At 54.8% G+C, this 13,582-nt stretch overlaps 1 protein-coding gene across 2 annotated transcripts in view; it reads left to right on the top strand.

The window, feature by feature from the left end:
* Window positions 1-13,093, top strand: part of ARMH3 (armadillo like helical domain containing 3) — a 186,391-nt gene extending 173,298 nt beyond the window's left edge. For both annotated transcript variants that reach the window (XM_075072788.1, XM_075072787.1), the window contains exons 25-26: window positions 5,290-5,406; window positions 10,573-13,093. In XM_075072788.1, coding sequence (XP_074928889.1) covers window positions 5,290-5,406; window positions 10,573-10,665 — 210 coding nt within the window. In that variant the 3' untranslated portion in view covers window positions 10,666-13,093. The remainder of the gene's footprint in view (window positions 1-5,289; window positions 5,407-10,572) is intronic.
* Window positions 13,094-13,582: the final 489 nt, after the last annotated feature.

The raw sequence follows: 13,582 nt of genomic DNA, 5'->3' as shown, positions 1-13,582 counted from the left end.
TCCAGCCCCCTAATCATTTTTGTTGCCCTCCGCTGGACTCTTTGTCCACATCCCATCTGTAGTGGGGGGCCCAAAACTGGACGCAATACTCCAGGTGTGGCCTTACCAGTTCCGAATAGAGGGGAATAATCACTTCCCTCGATCTGCTGGCAATGCTCCTACTAATGCAGCCCAATATGCCGTTAGCCTTCTTGGCAACAAGGGCACACTGCTGACTCATATCCAGCTTCTCGTCCACTGTAACCCCCAGGTCCTTTTCTGCAGAACTGCTGCTTAGCCAGTCGGCTAAGAGGTTAGGATTTGGGATGCTAGTAGAGAGCCAACATTTTGTTACTCGTGTACACGCATGCACACACGAGTACAGAGTGGGATGAAACATGAATGCTGCTCTGGGATCTCCATAAAGCAGCGTCTGAGCGAGAGGTGGGGCAGAGAGTTAACTCTGACGGCAAGTTTTCCTCTCCATCAGGCTGGCACAGCTCCAGTGAGTTCAGGGGCCTGGCGCTGGTGTATGTAAGAGGCGAGTGCAGCCCAGAGCGTTAATAGATAGTCACACGCGAGAAAGATTCAGCAGCCCTAGTTTTCCGTGTACAGGACCGGGTCTGTATTTCTCCTGCCTCCAGCACGCTGAGCTTTTCAGCCCTTTAATGATGATGAACAAAGCAGAAAGCCTGGATGGTGTCCTGCCTAAAGAGCAAGGAAGGCTAAAAAGATTAAAGTTGTGTCTATATTTTTACCTTGGCAATCTGAGCCATATCAAGTCTTGTCTGTTCTGTTCCTTGCTGAGGGTCTGTCTCGTTGGAAGACCGAAGATCTAGAGTGGGAGCTTTCTCTGCTCTTACTCGACACTGTAGATGTCTTTTTGTCAACTGTGTAATTCAACAGCTGTTAAACAAAACAAGTCTGAACCCAGCTACAGAGCGCGTCCCCTCTCCGTTGTTCAGGTTTCACTTGTAAGGTATGTGTAATGTTCTCATCCTGCTGCTTCTCCAGCCTTCCATCCCAGCTTCCAGGAAGACCAGCTCAGACAGGTCCTGATTGGCTAATGTACAAAACCAAGGGGAGAGAATATAAGAAAAAGAGCCTTCTGGAGCCAACCGAAGGAGGCAGGAAAGGACCCACCTCAAGTTTTTCCCTTTCGCTGGGCACCCTTAAGGCGCAGAGGGTGATTCTGCTGTGGTTTCCTTGAGCAGCAATCTGTGAGCTGCAGGCAGGATGCGCCAGTGACGAACACAGGACACGAGCTTCTGCTGTGCAGAGTGTGATGAGTTGGGGCTGTATCTGTACAGGCTGTGGATTCCGATGAATAATGACAAGTTCTGTTATGAAAATTCACTGTGTCGTGAGTGCCTACATATCTGTGGACCCTCCATTCTGAGGAGTCCTGTAGTAGGTATGCACCAGACAGATACACTAGAAGGTGCTTGGGATTTAACAATCCTCTACAGGTGCAAACATCTGGGACATTGGATGAGCAGCATCCTTAGAAAACCACTTTAGCCAATTCCTCTGAAGGGTGGGAGCTGGTAGGAGCAGTGGAAACTTAGCAGGAGTCAAACAAAAGTGGCCACGTGACTGGGGGTGTTAAAGAAACACAGGAATGGGGGCCAGACAAGAAAAGGGAAGTGTGGAGTCGGGAGACAGCAAGGTCACAGAAGCTGGGTGAGGGGCCTCATGGGCAGTGCGGTCCTGCCCACTTCGCTGCGTCCACGTGGCTCCAAGGACTCTGGACAACCCAAGGGACTTGGAGCCCAACCCAGAGAACTCCCTGGAGTGATGCAGGAGGGGAGGCAGGGACGTGTGCCAGATGTGCGTTGTTCTCTGTGATCTGTGCTATATGTGACTGAGTATGAAAGAGCAGAAAGGTGTTAGACTGTGCAAAGTGTGTGTGTGATGACTGCCTCCCAGCCCTGCCTGCCCCTGAGCGCGCTAACCAGTAAACTAAACGCTTCACATCTTTTGTGGGAAGGATGTGTTTGAGTAACTGGGGTGTCTCGGAGGTCAGTGCTGGTCCTGGAAGCCTACAGCAGGTGGACTGAGGAGCCCCACTCTGAGAAGGTGGAACAGATAGAGGGTCAGGGCCCAGGAAATGTGCCAGAGGCGCCAAGAGAGAAACCAGTGATGCAGTCTGCTGAGACTCCTGAAGCTTCACATGCCCTTGGGGATCCAGAGCAAAGAGGGTTTTATTCCCCTCCCAGCCCTGCGAGTAGGTAGCAGGAAGCGGGTGCTCGCTAGGGTCTGTGGGGCAGGGGAGGTGCATCTTAATGGCGCCTAAAAAACTGTAGAAAGGTTTCCCTGCTGCCTTTCAAACCTTCCCCTGTGATACCTTTAATACCTGTCCTTCCTTTCAACCCTTCCCCAATGCCCTGTCTGTCAGCCACCTCTTCAGAGTGCACAAAGCCAGCTCAGGCATGGCAAGCAGTAATCTTGTTAACAATTCCCTTGCATTACAGGTTATGAAGGGAAGCCATCTGTAAATCGGTTTCTCTCTGAGACAGCCCACAAAAGGTTTTCTTCCATCGGCAGCGAGCGAGGGAAATTAGCAGGAGATGGAGCGGTTTATTTTTAACTGCACCCCTCTTTCAAAGTTTGAGCTGCTAATTAAAAGGAGAGAGCCGGGGAAGGCTGGCAAACTCAAGTATTTAAATAGGAGATTATCTGATTCTGAAGCTCACTGCAGTGCGAAGATGTGATCGTGCATTGGTAATACAGCAGAGACTGATGGGCTTATCTGCGGCGCCTTCTGATCCCTCCCTCTACTGCCATTTGAGCAGCAAGCTGCGTTCTTTGCCTCTTTGTCATATGCCATGTAAGAGGGTTGCCCAGGCACTGCTCTGCCCAGCTGCAGAGGTTAGAGTTACTGTCTCTTGGCTGTTCAAGGAGGCCACTGGGTTGAATGTGATGAAGAGAACTCAACTCAAACTAGCCAGAGAAAGTGCTACTTTCCCAGGCACATGTGAGCACAATGCACATGCGAAACACTCCTGTCCCCACCGCGTCTGCATGCACGTGCTTACCCCCAGCCTGGGCACAAGCGCACAAAGCAAAATCAAAGAGAAGCCCAGGGAAACCAGTGGAACCTTAGTGCACATGTGAAATGCCCAGCCTTCGAGTGTGCGTCTCCAGCAGGCCCACTCTGCCTGTCGGATGGAGTTTGTCTCCGGTCCGTTGTCAATCTTGGGTGGCTTGGGCTCCTCAGAGTGGCTAGAGGACGGCTCGTTGATTCAGGGAAGCTCTTTTATTGCTTGGAGAAAGGTGTGTTGTGTTGGTACCAGTGCCTCGTACACTCCCAAAGTCAAGTATTCCTCCTCGGAGGCCTGCTCCACTCGCCAGAGCTCTTGGCTCAGAAATGCTTGTTATTGTGTCCACAGCCTCTGCACAAAAGGGGCCGATTCATTGGTCGAGGGTTGTTCTGATGGGGGGATTCTTTCCCTCTGCCAAGAAACCCGACACAGGATTAACAGACGAGGCCATTGGAATTGGGTGAGCGGCAAGCAGACACTGACAAACTGTTCTGAAGTGGCCTTGCAGAACACCTTCATTTCTCCTTCCCCTTTCCTCCAGGCGTCTGTGACTCAGTCTTAGGCCCCAGGCATGGCGGCTAACCCGTGAGCTGCATCCTAGCCAGCTTTCCCACTGCCTTCACTCCGGCTAGGCGCTCACTGAAGTCTGCGGCTCTGTGAATGAGTAGGGACTTGAGGGTTTGGGCCAGTGCCGCTAGGAAGTGTATGTTCTGAATGCACCCATCGGAGTATCTCAGCGCCATGTATAAAGTCTAGGGGGAAACAAGTGGGGGGGTAAAAGCACTAAAGAATCCTAAATCAGCACAAACTGAAGGGCATAGTGGCCTTTCAAACGGCCAGGGGGAAAGGCTGCTAGCTGGGTAAAGGACTATATGCAAGACATCCCAAACTGCCCCGCCAGACAAAGGAATGAGCGAGGTGCATCTCGCCTCCCCGGCCGCTGGACGTGTAGGTGGAGCCCTGCAAATCTGCCGCTATCCGCAGATCACGTCTGATGAGATTAGATGCGGATACACATTTTGTATCCGTGCAGGGCTCTGCTTGTAGGTTTGATTCCTTCTCCCAACCTTTCCTGGCCCTTCTCTTCTTAGGCTGGCAGCTCTTGGAGGCAAGATGTCTCACTCTCTAGATGTCTGTTGCTCCCAGCACAACAGGCTCCCGATCCTGGGGGCTGGAGCACAAATAGTATCAATAATGAAGCTCTGACCCCACTCGGCAGCAAGATCAGACACAGCAGCAGCCTGCAAAGGCCTCGGACATTTTTCAGAGAATTGTTTTGTGTACATTTTGCCCAGTAGCACAAAGGCCATGTCTCTTGCTAGACGACTGTCGGTATGGTGAGAACAATCACCACTTAACTACCTCCCGAGGGGGATTCGCTAACGGCTGCGCCGCACTTTGCAGAGAGAGAGCAGTGAGTGGGGCTGTTCTGTGGCTGGAGAAATGAATTGAGCAGGGGTAGAGAAGGGGTGTCATGAGCCTGTGCGAGTTTTAGTTGTGTGTCAGGAGAGATGGGAGAGCTGAAATGTAAACTGGTGTAAGCTCCTTGGGGCAGGTAGCATCGTCTTGCTCTGTGTCTGTACAGCTAGCATGACTGAGGTGTTATGGGAATGCAACTAACGATGGGGTGGCCAAGCGGCGGCAAAGGGGGTGAGATAAAAGGTAGCTCTCGAGTGTAAAGCCCAGCATGTTAACCCCCACAACGGCCTTGCTCTTATCCCAGCGCCTACCGGCCATGTGGCTCCAACACAAGAGTCGCACACCGTGACTTGCAGCAGGCTGGAGTTTTCAGGCAGATTGAGCCCAGTGCAGGGTGAATCCGTGGGACGAGCGTAGCTGAGAGTCGAGGTTGAGGTGCCTTGACAGTGCAGGATGCAGGGAGCCCTGAACTGGAATGGCTGGGGGCAGAGCTGTGAGAGGCAAGTTTGCACAGTGCCTATAGTTTTGTCCAGATTTATCCAAGGTGACCAATCCCTTAAGTTCATGAGCTCGTGGTCATCAGGAGAAGCAGCTACGGTAGCTGGCCTGAAGGCTGCAGTATGCAGGGTTGTGTGCTGACCCACCAGCCGGAATTCCACTGGCTTGTGTTTTTTCACAAGTGGGGAAGTCCCCCAACCGTTAGGTCTGCTCCTTAGCCTTAGGGTCAGGGATTTCCCCATGTCTGGCTAAAGCAGGAGCCAGAGCTGCATTTCTGCCAGCCCCTTTCGCTCCAGGCCTGGGTCCCTGGGCACTGAATCCCCATTCTGTGTTCTGATCCCATCTGCAGGTCTTGGAGGTTGTCCGCTCTAACTACGACACACTAACCCTGAAGCTGCAGGACGGGCTGGATCAGTACGAGCGCTACTCAGAACAGCACAAGGAGGCTGCCTTCTTCAAAGAACTGGTGAGCTGCCTTCACTTCCCAGCTTTGACACAGCCTCAGGCCCCGGATCAGCGTGCGCGCACAGCCTAGCCAGTGCATTCCTCTTCTCTGCGCATGCAACTGGAGGAGGGTTTGGGTTAGGCCCTGGGAGGTGGGGCAGCAGTGGGTTAGAATCAGGAGATTGCAGGTCTCCACTGCTCCAAAAGTCCTGGAATACCCAGTGCTGAGCATGGTTTGGCCTGAACCCCTCGGTGCCAGCAGGCTAGTCGATCTGTGTCTCCCTCTCACCTCGGAGAGCTGGGCCAGTGTGTAATGGGGAGCTTGCATTAAAGGGAAGCCTGCCAGGGGCATCGGACAAAGCAACGTAACATACTGTTACTGCTGTAATAGGGACACGGAAATGTGAGAGTGGACATGACGCGCAGCTCTGGCCAGACACCCTCGTCCTCGTCCGCCCTTCGCCCTCTCTTGCAAAGCAGGGACTTGAGCCCAGCAGGAAAGGGGAGAGATTCTCTCCTGGCTTTCCCAGGCAGAAGGGCGCAGGGATGGGGGAAGTGAGAGTCACACAAGCGGCACCAGGACAGAATTAGACTTGGAGTAATCCTGGCTGGTTGGCCAGGCTCGCCAGGCAGCCAGCTCCTCAGCTCCCCAGGGGCTGGGTCTCGAGTGGTTCCACTCACCTGATTGGTTCCCCCATGAGCCTGCGCCGTAGCTGGCTTGGTTTGATTATCCCTGTGCAGTGTCTGTGACTCCAGAGCTGGGGAGTCCTCTGACTCCAGTGGGAGCTTGCTCCACCGCTGAGCTGGTTTCCAGCAAACTTCTCCTGCTAGTTCTGTCCCAGCTGATTAATGAGTAACTGCTCCCCCCCCCCCGCTTTCTCACAAGCTGTGTGAGCTGAGAACAGCTCTGCCTCCTCAGAATGAGCACACCTGGGGCTCTCCGCTCCCCTCGGGGGCTTAGTTACTAACCTTTTCTCTTTTTTGCTGCTCTCCTCTCAACTTCTGCCTCTGTGTGTGTGTGTGATGGGTGAACACAGTGCAAAGAGATCAGCGTAATGACCTCCTGTGTTATGCACATGACTCTCAGCAGTACAACCAGGGGCTGGGACAGCATCTCACATCCCACCCTCTCTGCCCCTCCCCATTCTCCAGCATTGCTCCGGCTGATTACTTCCAGCTTGGACCATTTAAACTGGCCTTGACTGAACCTCAGACTGGGTTTGCAACTGGCCAAGATTTTCTCTTTAACCATCTGCCCTCCAAAATATTTGCAGCCCTTTCCAGTTTTGTCTCCTCTAAGAATCCGATTAGCATGATCCAATCCCTCCTCCAGCTCCCTTATGAAAATTACCAGAACAGGTACCTCTGGGAGCTTCCTTCTGCCAGATAGGACAGCATTGATAATTACTGTCTAAATGTGGCAATTTACCCAGTTGCATGTCTGCTTAATCCACATTTCGCTAGCTTCCCTGAGAATATCACATGGTACCATATTAAACCTTGCTGACTAACAGCCATAGAAAATCTGCTGTATTTCCACTAAGCTTGTTCTCCCACCACTGAGAGGAACTGAGTTGATTAGGTATGATTTGTCTTTGACAAACCCACTTAGCCTTCTAGTCATCACTACCGTAGTATTTTTCCTCTCAGTGCCTAGAAACTGATGGCTTTATGAATTGTTCTAACAGTGTACCACGAGCTCCAGTTAAACATACCGGAGTGTCGTTCCTGGCTCTCCCATTCTCCCCATAAAAACCTGGCCTTTGGCCGCCCTTTTCCAAGCCCCTGGATCTTCACTAGGACCTTTGGTACCTGTGCTGGGAAATACATGGCCCATAACTCCACTGGTGGATGCTGCCGATGAGCTGAGACTTGAGGGTTTTACCACCACGCCAAGATGAGACAGTGACAGAAACGGCTGCGTCCTGCCCGTGCTGCACTCTCTGGTGGAGCTGCACTGAAGACAGCACCATGGTTCCCATACTCCTGTTGAGCTGAGTCTGTCTGTTAGTGACGTCCCCTGTTTCTGCCCAGTGACCTGTCCTTCACCCTGTGCCCGTGTGTTAAGCCTCCTGCTGCAAGAACCTTTTTCAGCAGGGAGTGACGCACGAGAGCCACTTCTCTCTTCAGCCTTCTCGACGTGTCTCCTTTGCTCCTCCCTGCGAAGTAGTGAGCACAACTCCACTTAGTCCTTCTCAGTGCCTCTGTGCTTAAAAACTCATGTTCTCCTCCGGCACGGCCTTGGCCTCTTCGCTACCCGCTCACGCAAATGGCAGGGAAAAGCTCCTGGCTTCCACCATCCCCTTTGAACTGAGTTCTCAGAGGCCCGAGGTGCTTCAGTCACATCGTGGCGAAAGGTAACACACAAAGCGGTGGGGTGGGGGGTGCAGATTGGGCTTTCAGTGGATAAAAGACCCCTGGAAAGTTTGGGGTTTTTTTTCCCTCTGAAATCTCAGGCCCCCCAAGCCCTCCGGTTTTGTTAGGAGTCTCGGGATGGCAATTGAAGCAGTGGGTGTGTTGAGAATTCAACAAAGGCTTCCTTTCCCCACAATGTTAATTGGTTGTTGTCGTTAAATAGCTGTTGACAAAAAAACAGCATTTTAGACAGTCTGACTCCAGGCTTGTCGCCGGAGGAAAATTGCATGAATAATTAAAGCAGCATAAGCCCTAGTGTGCAAACTCTTATTCTGGGTTAAAAGCTGCGTGTCAGTTGGGAACAGGTTTAAATTTAACCCCCAAAAAGGTGCTCTTAACCCGAAACAGGAGTGCCACACAGGGTAGATGCAGTTTTACAATATTGGTTTGAATTTAAGTTAAACCAGTGCAACTTTCCCATGTAGACAAGGCCTGCAAATCCCTCCCCCGAGTTGCTCTATGTTCACGCTCTGGGCTCCGACAACGCCATCATTGCATTAGTTCTCTCGGGACCTGAGCTCTCCACGTGAACAAAATCCAGTAACAAGCCAGGAGGCCCCTCTCTCCTCCACAAAGGAACAAGACGGCCTGAGCTCGGTTTCCTCCCCCTTCCCAGCTCGCCTAATGAGGCTTCATCTGAGTTCGTTACCAGTGCAAATTTGGTCCCATTTCTAACGCCCCCCCGAAGCCTCATGGCAGGCTCTGGATTAGTTGGGTGGGTCCGACCATCAGGCAGTGAATGAGAGCAGGGGTTCCTGAGCCACACCCCATGGAGCAGGCCGCCTCCGAGGTCACTCAGAGACTCGGTCCCCTGGTGGCATGCTGCCCCCAACCCTGAGCTGAGCCCTTGTCCCCAGCACCAGAGAGTGGGGTCCAGTCAGTACTCTCAGAGGTGACTGACTTTTGACCTGGTAACACCTGGGCAGCTGGCGGCTCTGCCCAGCTGTTTGGCTTGTCGGGAGCTCCGTGGGCCAGACCCTGGGAGCTGCAGAAGGTGGCTGGGGGGCTAAACAACGTGATCTAGCAGTGGTTTCCCCTGAGCCCCTGCTGTCAAGCAGTCTGTGCCCCCCTCGCCCTGCCACCCCGTGGCTCACGAGGCCGGCTGCTGTAGAGGAATGGGGTGGAGGGCATGCCCCCTCCCACTGGCTCTTGCTGGCCCCAGGGCCACCACAGGTTCTGCAGAGCGAAGGACTCCGATTTGGGGTGGCAGATTCAGGTGCCATCTCCAGCCGCCTTAGGAGAGCTGGCTTTGTGCATTTCTGGTTAGACAAGTCTCTGGGCCTGATCCTAGAGGGGGCAGCATGCCCTGTAGGCTCGGGCCGTCTGGCTCCAGCTGCTGATCCAGCCTCCCCGGATCACTGGCTGCAAAACTAGTGTCACTCCAGAGCTAGAGCCGGATGTAACTCCATGCTGTGTGCGGAACGCAGTCCCTGGTCACGTGCCACCCCTGCAGTGCCTGGTCAGCGCTGAGGCTTTATGTCCTCGATCCGAAGGCAGCGCAGTAAGTGAACAGAGTAACTAATGCTGTAAAAGAATCAAAGCGCAGCTAGCACTCGCAGGGGGCAGAGTTAAGGGGATGTGGGTGCCCCTGCTGTACCCCGCCGCTCTTGGGAAGAGTTAGTTTTCCTGCAGCTCTGTTTTCTGGGTTCTAACATTTCTCTTTGTTGCTGAACTGAGACATGTTTGAAAGGAAACGTGGCCGCCGTGGGTCTGCAGCTAGCATCGCGGGGGCTGAGTTCACTCCTTCCCACTCACCCTTTGCGTTTGGTTTAGATAGTTTCCCCTTTGGAAGTGTCCAGCTTTCCGAACTCCCTCTCCCCTCCCGTTACCTTAGCACTGACAGACTAAGGATACAGCAGTGTAAACACACACCCAGGCTACACTGTTTTCCAGGGCTCCACAGCATCCACCTTCTGCTCCGGTTTCACCCGCCCCTGCTAACCAGGTCAGCTGCAGCCGTGTGGTCCCAGGCTCACAGAGTCGCTGGGAACCCTGAGCCAGGTGTTCACGTCCGTGTTGCTTTGCAGTGTCCCTGTGATCTGAGACAGCTGTTCGGTTTGCATGGAGCTGGGCACGGCGGGGCCTGGACTCCGTTTGAGGCCTGTGGGGGCTCATGCCTGGAGCAGGGAAGGAGGTTCCTGGGGGCAGGGCATGCATACGTCCATGCCTGGAGCGGGGAAGGAGAGTACTTTTGAAAGCAGGAAGCTCTAGCTGGTGTTTTCAGCCTGCTGATGGCAGAGCACCGGCTCTGGAAGGGTGCAGGAAGGAGGCTGTTTGAGGGCTTGTCTACACTTAAAGCGCTACAGCAGCACTTCAGTGTAGACGCTCGGTAATCCCATCGCGGCTGTAGATCCAGGTGGCAGGATTCCTCTGTTGGCCTGGTGCTGGCTACTAGGGGACTGAGGTGAGCTTCACTACACCGCTCTGGGTGTGATTCGACCGAGTTCATTTTCTAGTGTAGACCAGGTCTGAATGTATCTGATGAGAAGATTCTGCTTCAGATGCAACTAGTGACCAGGTTCTGCCTGAAGCCTGACGCACGCGCTCCCCTGTAATTCTCTCCTCCCTGCTGGGCTTCCACTGCAGACGCTCGCCATGTTTATGTAAAGAGCCAATGTGCTGGTGCTCCTGACTCCCAACCAGACCCTGCTGCAGCCACTTCTACAGGTTACTTGTCTGTGGTGTGGAAAATTGGAGACCAGAGGGGTCGCTCCTGCCCCGTTCACCGGAAGGCCGGGGCATCTGGATGAAATGTCTGTTTTCTCTCCGCCAGGTTCGATCCATCAGCATCAACGTGCGGAGGAACCTTGCCTTCAACACGCTGACCCAGGAGGTCCTGCTGAAAGAGTTCTCCACCATCTCTTGAGCCAGAGCTGCTCAGCTGCCGCGCGGAGCTGCCAGGAGAACAGCTCATCTCGGTGCAAACACTACAGAGCTGCAGCTGACTGCCCCTCGCCCGTGGAAGGGACTGCACTTCCTGTGGGCGCCTTGCTGCTGAGCGCTTGATTCCCAGTGCGTGCTTTCCTCCAGGAGAGAGACGCTCCCATACTTCCACGTGGGGGGCAGATTTAGCTGAAGCAGGGACACTGATATGCTGGAAGAGCAATAGCGTCATGGTGCCAGGGAGGACGCTGGATGCCATGGGTGTAGCTAGCTGCTTGGGCTGCAGTTCCGGCTGAGGACTAGCTGAGAGATTCCTGTGGTGGGGGGGGGTGGGGGCGTTAGCAAGGCAGAGAGCAGAGCTGGGCGGTTTTCGTCCCCTGAGCAGGGTCACTCCAGATTTGCTGGGGGGCATCTGGGGAGAGATCGCTCACCTTTCTCTGCAGGAAAAATACATTTCCTGCCACCCCTGCAGGCTGAGCAACCTGCCCCCATCCACCCACATTACAGGGACTAAGCACATGGGGGCGGCACTGAGCAGCCATCGTGTGCTGGGAGCTGCTTGGCCGGTTAGCATGGATCCCCTAGAGCCCAGTCCCCCACAACTCACTGCCCAGCAGCCTTGGGGTTCAGAAGCCTCATCACACCCAGGCGTGGGGGGGAGTCTCACTTCCAGGGCACTTGGCTGAGTCGCTCTGATCCTGCCTCCTCCAGCCTGCCCGTGACATGCGGCACCAGAAGGTCATGCGTGTGCTGCAGGCTGCTCCCCCTGGGCCTGGTCTCAGGAATTTCTCAGCTGGAAAATGTCCCCACGACACTCACTGCGCCAACCCAGGAGCCAAGAGGGCTGTTAGGTTATAGTCACTTTCACTCTGCTCTGGCCTTAAGGCTGGGCCTGTCAAATCAGTTAATGTTCCCAGAGCAGGACCAGCTCCCTTCCTCTCTCCCCCTCCCCCTTTATTACCCCTCAAAGGCTCTGCACTGCCATGACTCTCCCTGTCCCCAAGGGCTGGGCTAGCCGAGCCTGCGAGCCCCACTCTCAGCATCTCCAGTGGCCGAGCGGGCCCAGGGGCCCAGTGCCCAGATCTTCACCAGGTGGCTGGAGCAGCCAGGGGCTCCTGTGCAGTCAGCTACATGCACCAACGTAACAGGAAGCGTGGGAGGGGGTTAGTTCCTAGGCCGGTCCCGCCTCCAGCCTCTGCAAAGCACTTAGGGAGACCCGGACAGAGCCCTCTCCTCAGGGCAGTGTGAAATGCAGCAGTTCTGCTTTATCTGCTCAAGCACCCAGCCTTTTCAGAACGGTCCCTCTGCACTGATTCCCAGGCCGGACAATGGCTGTGCCAGCCTGCCCCATCAATCAAACCGGCCCATGTGAACGGGCTTTCGGCACGCTTGGCCCGTCAGCTCCACGGAGTGAGAGCGCTTTGCAGACGTACTCAGCAGAATCCGGATTGAAGTGTGAAGCAGAAGCCAGCTGCCAGCGCCGTCATCTGTATCCACCTTTTCTAGAAAACAATAAAGTGCCTATGTGAGAGAAGGCTGTGACTCACCCATACTCGCTCGTAGCCCTCTCCCCACCATGGCCAAGGGAAGTATCCCAGCTCAAACGGATCCTTAGCCTCCTGCCGACGCACCAGGGGCTGCAGAACATACGGCCTGGGAGACCAGCTGCCGTCCAGTGGCTCCTGCCACTCTGAGCAGCCAACCGTTCTCTTGACTCTGAGCTCCCTGGCTTGTCGCAGCTGAAGCCAGGCATTCCATATCGTTCTCCTTCGTTTGCGTGACAGCGTCAGCGGGACAGCTGCTTGTGGCCGCCAGAGCTTGGCCTGCCCCAAGAGAAGCCAGGTCAGCCTGGCATGAGCTGATTCTTCAGTAGCGTGTAAATGCAAGGAGCTGGAGGTGCCAGCAGCGGGGGCCCCGCCATCTCCTCTGAGTCCTGGGGAGAAGCCTGCCTGCTTCTGTTCTGCTGGGCTCACTTTGCTGAAGGTGACTTGAGTTGGTTCCTTTGGCCCTGGTACCAGCACCCCCCCCCCCCCGCCCACACACACACACCTCAGAGGGGGCTGAGGAGGACTGGAGCACTGGGTCCCTCTTACGGATTCAGTTTAGGCTGCACCTGGAAAGGTGGGGGCTGGGAGCAGGGCTGAAACCTCCATAGCCAAGGCAACTGACGCAGTGTCTCAGCTTGTCCATCTCGACCCCCACGAGACCCCCTCTCATGCCACACCCCTTCCCTGGATGACAGGATGGCAGCAGGGCCTGCTCTGGGATCAGACCTGAGGGCAGCTGCTGAGCCAGCCTGCATGTGACACTTGTCCTTTGTGACGTCGCTGAGCCCAGAACTGAGCTAAATAAACAGGAATATTTGGCATAGCACAGAAAGCTAAATAAACAGGAATATTCGCCTTCCACGGGCAATGGCTGTGTGTGCGCTTTGGGGAGCAGGGATTTGATTGGGACCTGTTCTCCTGGAGCGCTGGCCTGCCCTCAAACCATGGCACGCGCTGCCTAGCCAGCCAGGAATTGTGGTGGGGCAGAGCGAAGGGGGTTTGCTGGCCCTGCTTCTGGCATCCGTGTGTGTGCAGTACCCTGCTCCTGCAGCCTCTCATTCCCCAAGGGTCTGTCATCATGCCCCCTCCCAGCCACACACAAAACTCTCACCTGAGTCCAGTGCCTCCCCTTAGGCAAGCTGGGGCTGCGTTCGAACCCAGCTGCTGTATTCCCTGGGGCTGATAACCCGCCTGCTTGCAGTGCAGACACAGGCTAAACCACTTGCGTGCTGCTAGTCCTCCAACGCCTTCCCACCATCCCCCTGTGCCCGGGACAGACGTGCTCCCACACTTCACTGGGGAAGAATCACAGAGCAGCTCAGCTCGCTGCAGCACCAGGACCCCTGGGCTGTG

Source organism: Chelonoidis abingdonii, chromosome 16 (genome assembly GCF_003597395.2).
Source record: "Chelonoidis abingdonii isolate Lonesome George chromosome 16, CheloAbing_2.0, whole genome shotgun sequence".
NCBI lineage: Eukaryota > Metazoa > Chordata > Testudines > Testudinidae > Chelonoidis > Chelonoidis abingdonii.
This window is presented reverse-complemented; position numbering and strand designations above follow the sequence as displayed.